Raw genomic sequence first — 20,842 nt, 5'->3', positions numbered from 1 at the left:
CCCACTTATTTCCTTTTCTAAAAAACAACCACAGAAAATAAGGCAAGTTAGTCTAATATTTTAAATAAGCATAAAACCTCTTTGTAAGAGATTAGAAGTGAAGAGTGCTTATCAGCTGAGCATTTGAAAAAAAAGACACTAAGATGAATCATATTTGGCCTGTAAAGAGCAATTTGCAGTTTGTACTTCTTTAATCACATGCACATTACAGTATAAAAGACCAATATAATATTCCTTTAAGAACACAAGTAAGTTTTAAGTGACATTGTGGCTGTTGCCTGGTACTGTGAATTAGAATGTTGTATTTTAATAGGAATCAACAGATCTGCAAATAAAAGCTCAGCAGCACATTAGATAAGGTTGAACAACGTATAGATACTAAACAACAGTTTTAAGTACTTTACTGCTTGAGTGAACACAAGTGCCACTTGGAGCTTGCCTGAGCAGAGAGCCTCATCTGTGGGCTGTTCCTGGTACATTTTACGAAAGTAAGAGATTCCCAAGAAGTTTGGTACAGAAATCCGCTGCTTGTCACACTGCAGTGACTAAACAGAGTTCGGTGCTTTAACCAGCTTATTGTAGCTTGAACATAGCCAGAAAACAGTCACTAAACAATTGGACTGTGAGGTGATGAAGGGCCAAGCTAATTTACCTAGAAACTATGGGCATTAAACTGGACTATTACTAAGGCAATGAATGAATGAAGCAGCAGCCCCAAAATTCCCACCACCTGCAGAACAAAGAGAGGTTGTGAAGTTTTCTGGATCTTCCTAAAAGGTTAATCAAGCACATCCCAGGCCTGAATTTTTTAGTATTTCCCTTTTATTAGATGCTCAGTTCTTCCTTGAAACAAATTTCAAACACTGTCATACCACACGTGTAAAACAAAATCAGCTTCCATACTTTTTCATAAGCAGTTAATGGAATGAGAGGCTCTACGTGTGTTTTCATCCTCAACCGCTTGGTTAGTTCTCAGTAATAACAGTTCATTTTTGTGGGCTAAACCCCACAAAGACATTAAATATGGAGCTGTCTAAGAAGGCAGCTGCTCAAAGCATGGGGGAACAGCTGCGTTCTGCTGATGGAGGCAACCTGCTAGCAGACATTCATGCCCTTCAGGGCAAGATGGGCTCCTTATCTATTAAAGAGAATTTGTTCAGTTCTAAACAGCACAATATTTTAGTGAAGACAACTTGTCCTTCTAAAAGAAAAGATAAAATATGAAAGAAAGTCATTTGCAAGGTAAGGCAATGTACAAGGCAGAAGGCTGGATTTCTACCTTTATTGGTATAATATTATATGCACTTGAAATATATATAAATATGTACCTCTGATCCTGCCATAAAGCTAATATTCTCTTTTACTTTGCAGACGGTGTTATTTAAAGGCAAAACATAGCAACCCTGGCAGGTAAATTGCCCAGTGTTATGTGTCATCAAGTATCACCTCCCATTTAGTTTTCTATAAAAGCTATTACCTAGCAGTGATCGCAGTGATAAGGCAGCTTAGTATATCCATTCCTTCCTTACTGAAGCAAGAATAGCCTCATGGAGCAACTTGGGAGATTCACTCGACTGGATGCTAAAGGTATGTAAGCGGACATACTGGAGTGCGTTACCCAAAGTTTTACTTACATTTAGGCATTTTTTTTTCAGAATTGACAACCAAAATGAGAAAAGATGTCTTCTTCCTTTTGTAACCTTGTCCAAAAATAGCAGTAGTGTACATTTTTAGGATATAAAGAAGGGAGATAAGAAAGAAAGCTTGTAGAGAAAATGTTACACTTACGGAGTGAGAGAATGTCTGCAGCTATTGCTCCTTTGTGCATTTAGAATAAAGCTAACACAGCTTTACCTAGGCAATGCCTTTTCTGAATGATATCATACTTCAGTGGTTTTTAGATTAAGACAAGAAGGAAATCCTGAATCTATCTAGACTAACTAACCCTTACACAGACACAGGTCACACAGGACCTCCCTGAATTAACTCCTTACAGATAAGAGCTCTGGCTGAGCTTGAACATATTTTTTAAAAAGCCATTCTCTTTAATATTTCCATTAATGAAGATCTAATGACAATTAAACACTGGAAATGTGAAAATAAAATGTGTACCTTATTTCTAATATGAAAGAGCTTAGCTTCCAGTTCTTCTCACTTGGTCTTTTTTTTTTTTTTTTTTTTTTTGCCACTAGATCAAAAAGTCTTATTATCACCTATCTGTTCCCTATACAAGTAGTTATAGATTGTAATCAAATACCTGCTAAGTGAAGCTAAAAAAACCTTCTGTGCCTGCAATTTTTCCACATTCAGCTTACAGTGCTAACATTAAAGCTAGACTGTGAAGTTTTGAAGTTGTTATATAAACTCATAATATTCCCAGCTATATATCTCTGCTTATATATCAAGGAAATTTATTTCCCCTGTAACTACATTGAATTGGGAAATCAAGTTCATCTGATTAACCATCATAGTTCTCAGGGCTTCTCCAGGAATCAGTGTTTCCTGAGACAAAGTACATGCTGCCTATCCTGAACTTATTATCATCTAGCTTATTTGTTCTTAGATACATGTTTTGTATTTGGCTATATTGAGATATGTGGTTTTCTCCTGGACCTGGAGTCCTCTCATTAGTCACTTCCTTATTTCTTTCCTTACTTATCAATCCTTTAAGCTTTGGATCCTCTACAAAAAAATTTTTCATCCACCTTTAATAGAAATATTTTATTTTTTAGTGCCTATATTAAATGTCCTTTTTATTGCTACTGAAAGAATGAAATAATTTTCCCAAACCTTACTGTCTCCTAAGATCTCCCAAGACCTAACTGTCTATTTAGCAGCAGCTTGGATACTCTAACTCACTTACTGAAGGCTATTTCAATTGCATTGGCCACACAGCCCTAGCCCTGATATGCACAGTCTAGGTTTTACACAGCATGGGAAGAAGGGCTAATCATTTATAATTTCATATCCATTGATGTTATCTTGGTATATTATTTTACTGTTCATTAAGTAAATCCTGGAATAAATATTCTACCATTAATTATATATCATTGAAATGTATCTATTCTTCATACAGACCAAATCCCCAAATGAATGGCTAGTGCTGGCTTACACATTTGATACTATTTCCCAAACCATCATATATAAAAGATTTCATATTAGAAATATATTACTTGAGGCTACATAGAGTAGTTAACTACTATTAAAAAAAAATAGAGAATTTTCTAAGGAAATTTGAAAGTAGAATAAGGATTCTTAAAGACTTTAATCTAGTATTGTTAACTCCTCTGGTGAAAGACAGCAAAGATAGTAGCAGTATGATGTTAGTCTTATGCACTAGTAGCAAAACCTACACAATTACATAAGTCATTATGTATAGTTATTGTAGTACGTATGCACAATAGTTGAAATACAGTTTAGTTACGTATGACATAGGTTCTAAGTTACAGTTTTGCTGAATAAACTCGCTAGTGATTTTTGATGGCAGTGGATCTTTATGTAGGGATACGTTATCGTTCTCTTACCTAGCACAACCTGTACAAGAGGAATACATACAAGCAGCACTTTCCCTGGGAAAAAAGGTTTAATCTGGTTACAGTCTCATGTTGAAGTCTACAGGCAGCAGATGCAGACACATGCTAGGAATGTACTTTGCTCTGCTGTCATTCAGGGAACATGCAAAGTGCCTGTCTCACTGCACACACTCTGATGTGAGAGAAGCCTAGAGATGCCACTTATCTCCAATGCAGCAGACACAGAAATTCAGTGCATTAGCCAGATGTCCTTCTAGCTAACCCTCTTGAACACTCTGAAGAGATTGCACCAGTGGGTTATGTAGGCTCCCCTTCCCTCTGAACTTTATTTATTTACTTTTGTTTAAGTTCCAATCTGTAATGTATTTTGTAATTCCTGGAAATAAGAATGGTTGCCATAAATAAAAACCTAACCTGCATTTAGAAACAGCCTGAGAAGTCATTGCTGAAGTCATCGTTCAATGACATTGTGAAGTCATTCTAATTCATTGAAGGCATTGCTCATTTTAAAAGAACCAGAATGAAGCCAAAGATGAATGATTAAAAATATTGCACCTTCAAGTCCTGAAAATGGTTGCCAGCATGTATATCTGGCAACAACAGAATATAAAATTCTACCTATTCTTCTTGGGTCAGCATTTTAGTCTGCACAGAAAACAGCTCTTGATCATTTCCCCTTTATTTCTGTGTTATGGACAAAAGCACACATGGCTTAACAGCTTCACAAAGGGATTCAACAGTCACTAGAACTAGGCGAGAAACTTTTCAAGAGTTTTCCAGCAGAAAGAGCCATTTGACAGTAAAAAGGTGGCACAGTAAATCATACCAGTATTGACAAAAGCTTTCACATAAATCTTTAGAAAAGAAACAACACAAAGAAAATTCTTTCCTTGCAGAAACATTTTGAAAACCAGAAACTTCTGGGGTTTAATTCTCACAGTCTGCAGAGAGGCCAAAGCAATGTCCCAGAGTGTTGATGTGTTCACTATAGCTTTGGCAGGTGGCTTTTATATCCCTTTGTTCCTTTGTCCAGCTACAATAGCCTCAAGTAAGTTATTTGGTCTAATAAAGGGTATATTCTCTTCTTGCAACACATGCCACACTTTTCAATCTGTTTTTGGATTAAAAAACAGAAAATCTAGGGAGGCATTTACTTGCTGTTAAAGGCTGGTCTAAATCATTTATTTTCAGATCCCAAATACCAATGTCTGTCAAAGTTTTGTTAAGTTACTATTTCTATAGACTTTCTTAGTGACAGAACAGAGTAGCAGATAACAATCTATAAATGAAGCACTTTGCAAAAAGCCTGGTCCAATTATGACCAGATAGAGGGAAGGCCTTATCAAGTTTCCCTTGTTTGGATGTTTTGTGGTCCCAGATCTCACAAGATCATTCACCAAAAAACCGCATTTGACTACATTTATAGGTATTGATTATATTCATTATCATTGTAGCCCTTAACCTTAGATTTATTTATTTATTTTAACATCAGTTTGAAGAAAGCAAGGGATAAATGAAAACTGAAAACATTCCTACTGTAAAGGTATGCAATTAGACTAATACAAACCTAAAGAAAAGAGAGGAGGTCTCCCTTTGAACCTGTACCCTTTTAAGTTGTATCCAGAAACTTTCCATAATGAAAGAGTGAAATTCTGAAAAAGATATCATTCCCCTTTTATCTTATTTCTCAAAGCAAGTAAAAAGGACCAGGCCTTTAATAGGATATTACTGAAAGTAGTAGATGCTTAGCTTTTTATAACAGGCTCACAGGATCCTGCAGTTTTAGATCACAGAGGTATGTCAAATCCCAATCTTTTCCATAAAAGTGAAACTATTCATTTAAATTAATAGGTTATACTTAAAATACTGAGAGGTTTAGTCTTTAGGCAGCATTGTGCTAATCCTAGCACATAGCACTTCCAGAGCTCTAGAGCATCCTTAGAAGCAAGTTTACTACTTAAAGAGACAATTTACAGCCATTATAAACCGCTCTCCAGTGTCAGAATTACATAGTTTCCTTTCTTAAGTGCCATTTAAATGCTAATTTAAAAAATGTGTTTTCATCTTGTTCAATATTAAGGATTACTAGAAAAGACACGATTGTACTTAATAAAGAAACTGCTGCCACATTTGGAAGACAGAAAGAAGTACCATCAGGAGTTTGCCTCATCCACTTCGTTTCATGGAGTGCATAATATTGTCCAAACGCGGAGCAAGACACGCAAAGTGCTGTGGCTGTTAGTAGTCATGGGCTCCCTTGCCATTGTCATTTGGCAAATCTGCAGTCGCTTCATCTATTACTTCAGCTGGCCAACCACAACATCAGTTTATGTTCAGTATGTGGAAAATGTCGAATTTCCTGCTGTGACTTTTTGCAACTTGAACAGGTAACAGCTACTTCTGTTGTTCACTTTTGAGAGGCAACAAGTCTTTACCTGACAAATATAAAGTAGTCAGACTCCACAACTTCTTTAAACAAATCACACAAAACAAGAAAACATGGCTTTAAGGGGTGCATGTTCCACACAGCTGTGCAAGAGATTTAACAGGGGAGAGAGGTTGACTTTAATATTCCCCCTCCTGCAAATAAACAATTGCACCGCAGATCTGCAAGTGAGACTAAGTCTCTACTTTTCAAAAAGTAAGTCGGAGTGGAAAAACCTCTCTGCTGTTCTTCTTCTATGTAAACCATATTAACCATGAGTGCTCCTTCTACAATGTGCCCACGGGACAGTCACACCAGAGTTAGAAGTAAAAGCCAAGATTTGCAAATAGAGAAGCTCAAATACAAACCTCATACAAATGTAGAAATCTTACGCAAAGCAGCTCACTCTTTCAGAGGTGCTCAGCCTTTACAGTTCCAGCAGGAGAGAAGTCCTTGGCATGTCTGAAAGTCATGTATCTAACCAGAACCTTCACTAAGGGTTTCTACATTTGAAGATACTGGCCGTGGTTCACATGCTTCAGACACTTTAAAAGTAATGTAACAAACCTACTACCTGCTTTTTAGAGCAAATATATAATCTAGCAACAGTTCTAGAAATACAGACATTTTACTCACATTGTTTCATCAAGAAGGCTAAGTTTTGTTATCATCCACCTTCTGCTGGCAGAATCAGCCAAAAGTCCAATTTTTAAATATTCAGAGCCTTTCTGCTTTACTTTTGTTCCTTCCAGTTGCCCTGCATAAAGCCATCATGGGTTATGTTGCAGAACATGCACTGCAGATAGAAGTCCCTCCTGAGTACAGCGGGCTGTAYATTATAAAAATCTCTCTGTTCTTGTAACTATAGCTGCAGCATATTGTAAGTAAACAGCTACCTACTGAATATGGCAGCTGTCAGTTTAAGTAACAATTAAGTGAAAATTTTCTTCCACATCCATCTGTTCATGCTGCGCTTATTCTTTCTTCCTGTTTTTAGTAACCAGTTATTTGTTGGCAGAACAACATCAAAGCAGCACAGAGCTACCTTTGTCTTTATCTTTTGGCTCAAATTCAGTTGTAAAGATCTATTCCTGCCAGTCTTCCTTGAGTCTCAGTATTAAGATCTATCATACAGATAGATCGATATGTTTAAAAAAATAGGATTAACACAAAAAGGCAATTCTAAATAAAGAACATGTTATTGTCACGTGTGTGTATATATACATATATATTTTTATATATATATATATATAGTTTTATTCACTTTTCAGCATTTTGAGACCAAACCTATCATAACTGCACAGTAATCCTTTAATTTACATCAATAAGTGACTTCAATGCCCTATGTTAGGAAAGCACCTCTAATACCCCAACATGGTTTTGAGATTTTCAAGTGGATTCTAGGAATAAGGGTCACCCTTGCTTTATGCCACTGTGTCACAACCACAGAGCTCATGAGAGCTCTCTAATATAGAGTGTAGTGCCTTAGTAAACTACATACATGTGAATGCTGCAAATCCACTGAGAAATCAGTTTTCTGATTGATGGAACACAGTCTTTTTTCAAGGAACAGCCCTCTCAGCTAGTTTCCTATGCATCAATGCAATTGCTCAGCTTGTCTTCAGTTCTACAAATGTAGGTTTGGGCTTCTGCAGATGGCCCATCTACAGTTTTTATAACAACCACACACAGTAAAAATGTTGCTAATATAACAGATTGGAACTGCTGCAGGAAGGGGTCCTTTCTGTTTTCAGGTATAGAAAATTCCCTGTTCCTAGAAACAAAGACTGTATGCTTATTCATGTTGTAGAGATCAAAGTGCAAACATGGTGGACAAGAATCAGATATAGTCTGAGAGCAGACAACAAACAAATCATGTCATGATTTGGCGAAAAGAGCACTGTGATGAGTCCTATAACTCTGCAGAACTCTTTCTTCTTCCTGATGACAGGTTTCAAGCTCACGCAGTAACCAACCTCCAAATCATTTTTTTTCTTTGGAGCATCGTGTCTGGAGTTCTTCAAGAAATTGCTATGAAAGATAATTTTTCTCAAGAGCTAAATGATTTCCTTCTTGGAAACCAGAACTTCAGCATTAAAGAGTTCACAAGGGAAAATGGGTTTTATCTCAACAGCAGCACATTGCTAGAATGTGAATTTTTTGGAAAGCCATGTTACCCAGAGGTAAATATTTTTCCTTTTACTATAACAGTAGCACGGAGGGGAAAGGGGATATATTCTCACCACTCAACTTTAAACAGCTAATTTGGCCAGCTACTCTCCCTGCTTTCCTTTGGAGAGACGGAGAGAAGAGCTCATCACCCTGCAGAGGCAGCCTAGTGAGGCTCCCCGAGCTGTAAAGTGGGATTTCAATCTAAATTGCTTTCTACCTAATGGCCCTTCTGCATAAACATCAGCCTTTAAAAACTGCAGTGCCTCCAGGCTTTATCCAGCAGCATTTTCTATAAATGGCCTATAACTAAGATCAGTTTGAATGGAGCTTTTGCAAAACACAATTGCATAGTTGCACTTGGTTGATGGAATTAATTTTGCTCTTCAGAAGTCCAGAATAGCTAGGGTAACTCTATGCAAAACCCACAAGAATTTTAAATATGGAGGTGAATACAGCCCATCTTTGGGAATTTTGGACAATAACCAAAAAACATGATCCTCCCCTTTTTATGTCAGTTCTTACACAGAGTATTCTCCAACTTAAATAGAACAAGTAAACAGAAAAATCAGGCTTATATTCTTTTGGGTTAATCCAAAATTTAAGCATGCTGTCCTTTCTAAAATTAGGCTTTGATGAGTTCCCTTAACTGAAAAGATACATTAGTACTTAATGGCTAAAACTTTAAAGCAGTCAGATGCAATTATATTAGCAAATGTTTTCAGTTAAATGACCAGGTGTTTTTTGGTGTAGGTATTGTACATCTTGTACTTTCATCTATAGTATGACAGTTTCTTTTGAAATGAAGTCTTCACTAAACATCTACTGAAAAAATTAAACTAGTTGTTTTCCGCTATATAATTTCTATGGAATGCAACAGGTGTAAAAAAAAACAAAACAGGACCTCAGCAAATGATTCTGAACAGCCCATAGGTATTAATAAACAACGTGAAGTTCTCCTTTAGATTTCTACAGTTCCGTTCTTATAGAAAGGCATGACATCCTTTTGATAATTTCCATCAGTTACCATTTTCTAAATGTAATATTTAACACGTCCTTTGGAAAAAAAAAATTAGCCCATTTCTTGCACTGTGACTTACTAATGTAATTTTAAGTGATCTTGCTTTTATTTTATTCTTCCCTATATTTCTTTTTTGAAGGATTTTGAACATGTTTTCACTGAATATGGAAACTGCTTTACTTTTAATCACAATGATCTTCCAGAAAAGAGAAGAGTGAGTGTGTCTGGACGAGGTTTAAGTTTACTTTTTGATGTCAAACAGGTACAGTCATACCGATAATTCTATGCATGTGGTAATTTATAGATTAATAGATTTTTACACACACCTACAGAATTTCATGTGCAGACTTCTGTTTCAAGACTATTTTTTTCTGATTGAGAGGGGATTTTAGAGGAAAGATACAATTCTGGTTTAAAAAATTGAGATGAATATTGATTCTGTCCTCAGCTAAATTCTTCTGAAAGTTGCAAATGAGCATAAAAATATCAGTAATACAACTCACTTACAACTGAAACACATCATCAGAGCTGTAAAATAATTTAATGCAAGCACTTCAGTAAAACGTCATTTAATTTTAAATAAAGGCTGAGTAGGGAAGATCACATGGGGCCAATTTTTACCCACCAAATGTTGGTTTCAGTAGCAGCTGTAAGTGCTTGGTGCCAGCTAAGATCTGATCTTGGCACTGTAAACAGTTTCCCATCTTATTAGGATTGTCTTTGACCAACAGAAAACACAGACAACTCAGGGAATATCACCTATGAGATTAGGGAAGAAAACTAAGATCTAGAGTGGTAAAATGAGTTAGACATTCAGTTTGGCTCTCTAGGAATCATAAGAGACAGGAGTGACAGGTTCTGGAGATGGTAATGGAAAGTCTGCTGAAACATGAGACATAGCTGCAAGTAAAAGGAATAGATCTCCAAGTTATGAATATTCGTTGGTCTATGCCTTCTTGCTTTTGGAGGTGGAAGATAACAGAAGGAAGATAAAAGCCAACAGTTCAGAATAATTGGAAGAAAACCCAAATAGGCATGCAACAAAGGAAACTCAAGTCAGTTTGCTTTTACACTTTTCTCTAAATTGCCAAAGATGTAACCAGAGATTTTAAACCAAATAAAACATCATTGCACTATTTTAAATATAGCTAAAGTCTCAGATGACAAAGACATTACAACTTTAAATAATTCTTTCTGTATCAGGCACAATTCACTGATGACCCTTCCCTTGGTTATACTGATGCTGGTATAACTTATGTTATCCATTCACCCAAAGAACTTCCACGCTTTGATGGTTTAGGTTTATCAACACCAGTCGGCATGCATGCACAGGTCGCCATCAGCCAGCTGAAGGTAAGGATTTTCTCTATCAAGTAGAAATAACAGTCTTTTCTTTCTCTTATTCTATTCTGAAGTGTGACGATGACTGAGAGATTTTGGAAATTAAAATATTTACACCACAGTCGCTCCTGAGAATAACATTTCCTCCAGCCACAAACAAAATTACTGCTCTCTTTTTTCCAGATATCATTGGTCTTCATAATCTGTTTTACTAAAGTCAGCCTTTCTTTTCTAACATCTTACAAACTCACTGACATCTAATGCTGCAAGGATATCGTTACGAGGATACTGCAATAGTTGTCCAACAACAGATTCTATTACTATTAATGTCATACCAGAGAAAGACAAATTACTTACTATATTAGAGCCTAGACTGACGTTGCTATAACAGCATCTAGAAGAGCAGGTATCGCTTTTGTTTTAGACAAAGAACATTTTCTCTGGGAATGATAAAATGTTACCAGGCTGCTGTTTTTACATAAAGACAATCAGCCTCAAAATAATGCAACTTTTCCATGTTTATATTCCGTTCATGACAAACCCTGGTATATCTGAAAAACGCACTCTTCATACACTGTTTAAGACACGTGACTCTAATTCTTCTGTTTTTCCACAAGCCTAATCACAATCACTTAAGACTAGAACATAGCTTCCCATTTTATCTTGTCCTGTTAAATCTGAAATCAACACATATATGTATTTTCAAATGTGAGGAACAGACAACTATTTACAGAAGGCGTAATATTTTTTTTTCTCTGTATTTAATTCTCAACTTCAGAATCAAGCTGGTGCAGCTCAGCTTGCTGAACTGTTTTTAAGGGTATTAGTGATGTTGCCCATTCCTGATACCAGGACTTTGAAGTTCTGACATGCAAGTTAAAGTGAGCTCTGCTTCCTTGTGCAATCCTATGGAGGTGGACTACCCTAGTGAACTAGGCTAACTCATAAGGTCCTATTTTTGCGATGTAAGAGAGGAAATGATTTTTAAAATAACTCCAAAAGCACAAACTGTAATTGCCTCCAATTAAATCACAATATTTCTGCTTATGCCTCAAACAAGCTTCCTTCAGCACTTTAAAATATGAAAAAAAATATAAAATTAAAATAGAGACAAAAATTATATCATCTGCTACTATTACCCTACAGACGATTGTTCAAGAATACCCATGGGGAGAGTGCAAACCTGATATCAAACTTCGACACCACAAGATTTATAGTACTTACGGATGTTTGCAGGAATGCAAGGCACGGTACATACAAAAGTGGTGTGGCTGTTTACCATTCATTCTTCCAGGTATTTCTTAGGAATATCATATTATCATACACTGTATTTAAAAGTTATCTTGCTAGCAGACCTCACTCATATTTGAACAGCAAGGGAGAAGGGGCAGATGCTTGAGTGGTATCTACAACTGAGATTAATTTAGTTGTACCAGGATACAACATCTATTTAAATTTATTTTAAATTACATAAGCTTGTCATTTTATTTTAATTCAAGAAAATAAATAAGATATTTGGTCAGCTCTAAACCTATAGTGCCTGGTCATTAGCTGTTCTTATGATACAGCCCAAAAATCTTTAAAGAAAAGATTATGCTTCAGGGCTGTGAGACAAACCTCTAGTCTTGATCTTGACCTCCTAAAGAGCTGGAAATAAATCTGTAAAAAGACATAGATTTTCTTATGTTCTGCAGGACAACACCGACCTTTTAGGAGGTTAGCAGCCACAGCAGGATTGACTGCCCGGAGTTAGAAATCTCGGTTCCCTACATGAACAAGGGAAAAAGTCTGGTACCTAAAAGGGGGCTCTGCAAAAACCAACAGGCTTGAATGGGGCTGTAGGAAACACTGAGGACGGATGTGTGCCATAACACCCCCCTCAGGAATCCCCTCAAGGCACCTTAATCACTCTAAAAATGTAAGGAATAACTCTATTTGAGCCCTGACAAGTGCCCTCACTCCAACCTTTTCAGCAGTAAAAGTAGTGATAATACTGTCAGCTCAATCTGAAGCAAGAACTGGAACCCAAATCTCTGCTCTCACAGATATATATTTTTTGTATAAAACTAGTGGACAAGAAAGCCACTGTCATGCTTCCAGAAGTAGTTGTGGCTGGATCGTAGGCAGGAGGCAGCTGAGCAGAACCGAAAGCCACCAGAGAAGAAAGCAGCCCTGCTCATCAGCTTTAACCCCCTCACCGCAGAAACCAGCTGTCGGGGCTGGAAAGTGTGTAGTAACTGACAACGTAACGTCATTTGAAATGAATATTCTAGGTAAAAGACTGCATTCAATGCTTTCAGAGTATTTTAAAATGGGCAGACTTTTGAACAAGTCTGCTCTGAGCTTTCACTTGAAAGTATTTTCACAGTAACCTCCTACCACAGAGAAAACGTCATTAAAAGAGATTGTACAGAAAGTGGATTGACTGCTCCTGCTTAATGCTGCAGTTAGAAGGAAACAAAACAGAAAATAGCTCATACGTTTTATTGGACATATTCTCTTTAATATCTCACACACCTCTGTGAGCTCAACATACAAGAGAATCTAAATGCTGAGTATAGGATAGTACAGGAGTGATTATATATAATCTTCGCCAAAACCTGCTACTCATGAGTCCTAACATTTTTGGAGACATTAACCTGCCTGACACTAAAGGAATATTCCTTAAATTGGGTTACAGTTCACTATTATTTCCATTAGTCACTCTAATAAGTGGCCTGACTTAACTTTAGGCACTTCATCAGGAATTTGTTTCTGTAGGTTTGTACATTTGCTTGTAGAGATTTTTTCAGGGCAATGAGTGATTGCTTTTACATCATTCTAGGTGATTTATTCCAAAAACAAGCTTTCCTGGTACACAGGCAACCCTAATTCTTTTCCAAAAGTTTTAAGGATAGTGACTAGTTTCAAAATTGTGATGGTGATGTGCTTGTGAGGAAAAATAGAGAGCCTATCATTTAAACAAACACCCTTATCAGATATCTCGGCACTTCTAAAGGGTTAAAGGGCTAAGCAATATTTCTATGCAAGGAGATAATCTGGGGTAAAAATTTAGGCCACCTGAAATCCAAAAGCTTTGCCATTGGCCCAGGGTACTTTCTTACCCCTAAGGTCTCCAAACAACTCTTGCATGAAGTTTTGAACTACCACTGAAACGTGTGGGATGTAATCCTATATACCATCTCCCTACTTTGATTTTTATTTTCATAAGGAAAGACAGAAATTCCTGGCCTTAGCAAGCTAATGCCAAGAGTGAGCCACCAGCTTGAAGGCAGTTCTGGCTGGCACACGTAATAAAAGTATTTGCTCCAGCAGCGAGCCTCATGCTTTGTTCTAGTGTCTTTTTTTCCCCTATGTACCCCTTTTGGTGTTGGTAACTATTGTGTCAGATTGAACCATTTTCTCAGTTACCAAATGAGAAGTATGAAGTGGTATGTAGACTTTAATGAACTTACTCTTCAGTTTAGCACAAGTAGAGCTAAGAGCTAGATTGTTAATTTATGCTCCTAAAGTTATTTGTTTATTTTTAAGGAAATGGAACAGAATGTGATATACAGAAGTTTTACAAYTGTGTTTATCCTGCACTCTGTAAGTAATAATTTCATATTCATATTTGCTAAGCCAGTTCCAAGCAGAAATTATATATCAATTAAAACCAAACACTGAAAGTAGTGTTGAAATGAAGCACATCACAATTAATTTAAGATTCTGAAAAAAGAGACTGGACAGGGCATTAAATAAGTGTCAGTTAAAAACAGATAATAATTCATGTTAGTCGAAGAGTTCAAAAATGAAGGAGGTAAAACTAATTTGCACTAATCTTGCTTGCATTTTTGCATCTTCATGGTGTCATCCTTCTAGCTCCAATGTTCTATTCTTTTTGTTCATGAGAGAAATATGAATAGCACAGTAGTAAGGGGTTTGCTAACTGGTGAAAAATCTAACTCAAAACCACTTGACTTTAAGGTTTTTCCTTTTTAAAATTAAAATGGATTATATGTTTTCAAAATGCTATAGATGTAATTCATTTCCACAGGTAGATAATCTGCACACAGTAGATATAAAATTTTAGGTCACTACAATAGGCTTTCTGGAAAATACTGAAAATGATGATCTGAGGAGTAACTGCTTATCAACTTTAGAAAGCCTCCTTCTTAACTGTTTTGAATCCTGTTATGTAATGTGACTCTCCCTTCCCAAAGGAATGAATGCTTAAAGAAAGCAAGAAGATTAACATTTTGCAGTTTTTTGGTTTTTGCTTCTTTGGATTATGTGTATGCAATATTCAAGCAAGATATATTACTATGAACATTATTTTTTTCTTGTGTCTGTGTTGGAATAACAAATTCCATTAAGTTCACATTCTTTTATAACCATGATCTTTGATAGTGTGTCATTGTGGAAACAGATATATTCCTTAACCCATATTCTGTGACCATGTTTCACAGAAACCACCAAGTAGCAGAGCAAAAAGCACCCCCAGGTCCTGCTGAGGGTGACTAGGATGCATGCCCAGAGCTGGATCCCCGAGAGAACTGGTGTGTTACAGTGCTGTAACCTGGTGCACCATGCACAATGCCCCGAGCTCAGGTGTCTGGCCCCACAGCCCCAGGTTGGGTGCTAAGTCTCCTTTTACAGAGCAGGAGAGGTTAGACACCTATCTGCCCAGAGCAAGCCAATGGGGTCTACAGGTGGTTAGAGCATTTATTTTAGGCTAAAGGGCCTGTTATCCAGGCTAGAAAACCTACAACCCCAACATCCCTGGGAGTGCCTCAAATCACCAAGTAACAGGCTGAGCTACCTCTTCCCTGCCAGACAGCTGTTCTGATTTGCAAAAAGGGAAACCCGCACTTGGAGGGAACAAGCACAACAGCAGCCACCCCACCACAGCAAATAAAATATCACAACCAGGAGGTTATGGTACTTACCTTGGCTTTGGGTTACAGTTTCTGCTTCAGGGAGTATTTATGCCTTTGACATGAGACAGGTAACATAGAAAGAGAAGTGCTGAAGCCAGACCATTTTCTTCTACACTAATTTTGTCCAGCTTTTGCAGATTTCTATAATGCTGCTTCTGTTAGAGCATCTGACTTGGCAGAGGAGTCGTCCCTCAGTTTCTTGAACAGCCAGACCTGCAGAGTTTTGTGGCTTCTGCTAGGTGTTTGGGAAAAACAAAAGGATCCTTCTGAGATATCTTAAGCCCAGTTATCAAAGTGGGGATGCACACTGAATGGGAAAAGTGAGCTTAGCTTACCAAGATTTTTATGTAGTTATCCGACAATAGTAAAATACAAAATGTAAAACATTAAGTGAGTTCTGGAAGCCATTTCTGTGCATAGAAAGGAGCTAGGTAAATGTCAAGTCATGAAGACTAAGGGGGTTAGACATGTAACTGAAAGGCTAGCACAGAACCTGGAAAGTCTTCTCTTACCCTACTGTTTAACTGTAGATGAGAAATAACACATGTAAAACTCTGATGAAGCCAAGCAGAGTTTCAGGTGCTGAATTTCTTTGGAAAAAATGACCAAAGATCCCAAGCCTTGTTATTGTGCATCAGTTTCCCAAATGTCAGTTACAAATACTTATTTGTTCACATTTCTAAGGATAACTTGCCCCATGTATTTATTAAAGTCTCTTAAAAATCATTTTATAAGTTTCAAAAAATGTCTTAAAACTGTGTGCTTTCAGAAATATTACATAAATTCTTTCTCCTGAAATTTCAGATGAAATAGAGCTAGGAGGATTATGCACAGTAGGAACCCACAATTCCTCTTGCCCTGTCCCGTGTGAAGAAACAGATTATCCTACCACTGTCACCTATTCAAGTTTTGCAGGAGAAAAAGCCATAAAATTTATTTCTGCAAAGCTGAAGAAAAGCCCAGAATACATCAGGTAATCTCACTTAATGCTATGCCTGTTAAAGAATATGATCAATTACTTTTAAATGTGCTAATGCAATATATGATATAAATGTGACCTATAAAAAGAGGTACTTGTGTGGTATTAATAAGATGTCTGTGAGATGAAATAATCTCTTAGACAAAACTGGTTAAGATTTTTATATATTAATATATATCTAAAATATACTTAGATAAATTTAAGACTTGTCAATACCATAAAATAGATAAAAAGAAGTTAGATAGATAGTTAAAAAAAATAATGTTCTCAACTAGCTTTCCTGTCACTGATCTCTTAAAACATTAGTTTTTGGAATACTTCTGCAATTAAGAATAAAGAAAGAGTAGAGTTATCAGATATTCACAATCCACTTGAGCAATCCATTCAATAGACAAAACTGAGATCTTAACCCTTCTGCAACTGAAGTCAGTGAACAACCCAAATCAGGGAATATATCAGCAGGGAATATATCAAGATTATGAAGATTAAACCCATTATTATATGGAAAAATATTAAGCCTTTGAGAACATTTTACCTTTGTTGATTATTTTACTGTCTGTAAACATCATGCGCAACCCAGCAGTTATTCAATTAAGCAAGCAAAAATACAGAACATTCTTCCGTTACTAAGTCTTACCCAATAGGAATCATGCCAACATATTAATGAGTACATATTCTGAACTATAAAACATGGAGACCTGTTGACTTCTGAAGATGTAAAAAGGGAAAAGTTAACTATTTACCACCTTATTGGATCACACCACTAGCAACTCATTATAATAGTAGGAAGTTTTATTAATAGAATCTATTAAAATACAATTATTTTTATTACCAAATGTTACCTGAATTTTAGGGTTTTCACCTAAAGAGATGGAATTGATCATGTTGTACGGCAAATACTTCATTTTCAGCAAATATGGTTAACAAGCTCATTATCTTTTTCCTACTAAAATCTATATCTATTAACACTACTGAAAAATAATCACTTCTTTTACTCTTCAATTTTGTGAAAACAGTTTCTGTGGCTGTTTTATTCCACAAAAATTATGTTTTTTTTCTATTCAGGGATTATACAGATTCATAAAGATTAGCTCTCAGTTCATTTGAATAATTCCACAGGTTTTGCTCCAACAGAGCTTTACATTCTCTTCCACTTTGCAGCATGCAAGAATAAAATTAGGTAAGAAAGGCTATTGGCAGGAGATAAAGCTAAACATCTGAGTACAGGACAAAGGGTCTTCTGCACAAAAACTCCCATTGAAATCAGCAGGATTAAATATGCAGTTGCACATAAACAAAAGTGGTAGACTCTGGACCAAAGACACCTCCCAGCACTGTATCTGCTGTAGTTCAGGATGCTTAACACTTCCACTCTAGCTTGTCTCTAAGACCCTGAAAAAGCTGGAGTTTGCCTCACAAGGTAAAACTAGACTGAGTCGCTCTTTAACACAAACTGAAGTTCTACTCCTCCAATAAGCTCCTTTTATAAGTTATTAGGATGTTTTCTTCAGTCATCTAACTGATTTTTGCAACTTTAATTTCACTGTTCTTTAAAAGACACCATCACACTCCATGAACTCAGTTCATGCTAATAGAAGATGATAAATATGAACAGTGATCCTGACTGTCTCAAGTGATACTGTGTGTATTTGTCATTAGGCAGAATCTTGTGCATATTGACATTAAATATCACGACCTGAACTACAAAATGACACAGCAGCAGAAAGCCTTGACTGTAGCCGAGTTGCTTGGTAAGTGAGTGTTATTTAATATTTATTTATTGCTGATTAATAATTAAACTAAAAAAACAAACCTGTTTTTTATTGTCTCCCCTCCCAAGCCATGGCCTATCTGGGTTTCTAAACAAAAGGCAATGCCTTTTATATTATAATGGCAATAATCACATACTTGCCTCATGCTCATTTTTGAAAGTCTCCTGCTATTCCATTAAATGACTTGCAATATGGGCAATAGCTGAGACTAAGCATTAGGTTTTGCACTCGTTTGTGGCTATACAACATATAGAACTATAACAGTAGTGAAATTTAAGGGATTTGGAGGGGAAAGGGAGAAAGAGGGGAGGAGAAGCAAGAGAAAGGTTAAAAAGACATAGAGGTAGGAAATGTTTTATGTACATGCTCCACAGTAGATTTGTTGTGTTGTACTTGCCTTTTTTAGAATTTTAATATGTTAATCTTCTCCCATAAACATTCTTAAGAATATTAATTCTGTTTTCTTAAAGTGATGAATTATGTATATTGAATTTATTTAGCTCTTGAACCCAGCAGAGTTTTGTTTGCTTACTAGACTAAACCAAATGCTTAGGATGACGGTTGTTTATTTCCTTCTATTATAGCTGATGTAGGTGGCCAGCTCGGATTGTTTTGTGGTGCCAGTATGATTACAATCATAGAACTCCTTGAGTATATTTTTGCTAACTTCTGCTGGATGTGCATCTTTCTTCTATTGAAAGCACCTGAAATGCCTCAATGGAATATTCCATCCCAGAACCAGCCAACACACAAGGAAGAAAAGAAGGGAATACAAGAATGTTAGTGGCTTGTAGAAGCACAAAACTAATTGTTTCTCCAGCCGCCTTTCCTTTTTTAAGATACAAAAGAGACAGTAATATCTTCCACTGCTCCCCTCCCTGCACCTGTTATCCTTCCTGCTTCTCTTAATGCCTTGCACTATTTATCTCTGTTAAATAAGCTTAAAGAATGAACTTTGGAAAGTCTCTCTCTCTCTTGTAAAGRAAAATGTAATCTTTACCTAAAAATTTGTTTTAAGAGAATTACTAATGATTTTAAATAGCATAGCAAGTAATACTGACAGACAATGCAATGTTGCATCTCTGACCCAGTTTAAAACCTCTGTATTTTGAGCAAGAAGAAATAATTCTCCTGCCAGATTAACATACATAACAAGTTCCTTAACCTCCAGTAAAGGTGCAGAATTGCTACACTACGAAAAGCAGACACCATATTAGCCACAAAGTCTTTGCTACTAGTGTACCATGTTCAAATGCTCCAGTGAAGGATACTGTAGCTTTGCCTATCAGAATTAGAAGTGTGCCTAATAACAATAACTTCTAGAGTATATTGTCTCCTTGTCTGAAATATATCCAGAAAAAAAAAGAAAAGAAAAGAAAAAAACCCTCATGAGTCTGCCTACTACTATAAATACAAAACTGAGAAACCTAGAGCAACTGGGTGGATGGCAGGAGGGCAAACATAGCCCAAATTCATATTGTTGGACTCCAGAGATAGCGAACAGACCTGCTTCCCTTCTACTGTTTTTAATAAGCATCAAAAATTGTATAAATATGTTGCAGAGTTATAATTGAATTGCTGAAAAGGTTACTTTGTTAAGGCAATGAAGCTACTGACCTCACATTTTATAAAGATCCTGTTGACTGAGTTTTCCATTGCTGGAAACAATAACACTTCAAGATGGCTCAGTAGGATTGAGCAACATAATTTCAGTGTTTAAGGTTGTGAAAGAGGATGATAAAGCTTAAAGGCTCTATCCAAGTCTTACTAATAATCAGTAATAATAAGAATTTCCTTGCTTTAGTGCTGAATCAGGCTTCCTGAAAGGTTATTCTTTTAAAACTGTTCAGAAAAGCTGTTGTATTTTCCTACATCTGTATGAGCTTATGGAGCAGTAGTGGTTCAGATTCTTATGATTTTAGAGAAGACTTTGGTGACTAAATAAGCTTCCAAAGATGTGTAATAATGTAGTGCAAATAGACACTCCTCACCCTACACACACTAAAGCCCATAAAACAAGTGTGTACTAGGGATTTTTTAGTGAGTGCAACGTCTTAGAAAGCATCATAGCCATTTAAAATTGTGGAAGTTAATAGGATAGGATAATTTCACTGTATACAGTATCTTTACTACATATCATTACCTAGCATAAACATCTGAAAACAGTTCTGAACAAATCCATACTTTCCAGAGTCTCTTGCCAGAGTCTTATCTATCTGGCTTTCAGTGCATTTGGAAGTGCCAAACAGAGCTCTTATGGAAACCCTTTAGGAGAGGTGGACACAAGACATTCTTATACAAGATGCACCCAAGACTAAATTTAAGACTATATGCTAAAGGATCATCCTGATTGGAAGCACTGATTGTTATTCAAAACTGGCCATAGGTAATAGTAATAGATAACTTTATTTGAAAACTTACAGACTTCTCTAGACTTCAAAATAGGACTGTATAGACTTAACCAACTGTGCTAATCACAACATTAGAGAGTTACAGATGTGCTGACAAAGGCTACAACATTTTCCCTTCTGAATCACTGCTCCCCAGTCAGTGCCTGGCAGCAGGCCTCTGCGCTCCTCAAAAATGCCAGTGCACTGCCTGAAACTCGCGGTGCACAGCCAGCTGCAGCCATGCACTGTAATTCCCACTATTCTTCCATACCATCCACTCAACCTCAGCCTYT

General features: G+C 36.6%; 1 protein-coding gene across 1 annotated transcript; it reads left to right on the top strand.

The window, feature by feature from the left end:
- The first annotated feature begins 1,547 nt into the window (after positions 1-1,547).
- ASIC5 (acid sensing ion channel subunit family member 5) lies at positions 1,548-18,943 on the top strand. Its single transcript, XM_026088255.1, has 10 exons — positions 1,548-1,587; positions 5,614-5,920; positions 7,910-8,141; positions 9,288-9,410; positions 10,352-10,501; positions 11,636-11,783; positions 14,021-14,077; positions 16,213-16,381; positions 18,047-18,138; positions 18,744-18,943. The coding sequence occupies exons 1-10, from the start codon at positions 1,548-1,550 to the stop codon at positions 18,941-18,943; spliced, it is 1,518 nt and encodes a 505-aa protein (XP_025944040.1).
- Positions 18,944-20,842: the final 1,899 nt, after the last annotated feature.

Source organism: Apteryx rowi, unplaced genomic scaffold, assembly GCF_003343035.1.
Source record: "Apteryx rowi isolate R43461 unplaced genomic scaffold, aptRow1 scaffold_76, whole genome shotgun sequence".
In the NCBI taxonomy this organism is placed as follows: domain Eukaryota; kingdom Metazoa; phylum Chordata; class Aves; order Apterygiformes; family Apterygidae; genus Apteryx; species Apteryx rowi.
This window is presented reverse-complemented; position numbering and strand designations above follow the sequence as displayed.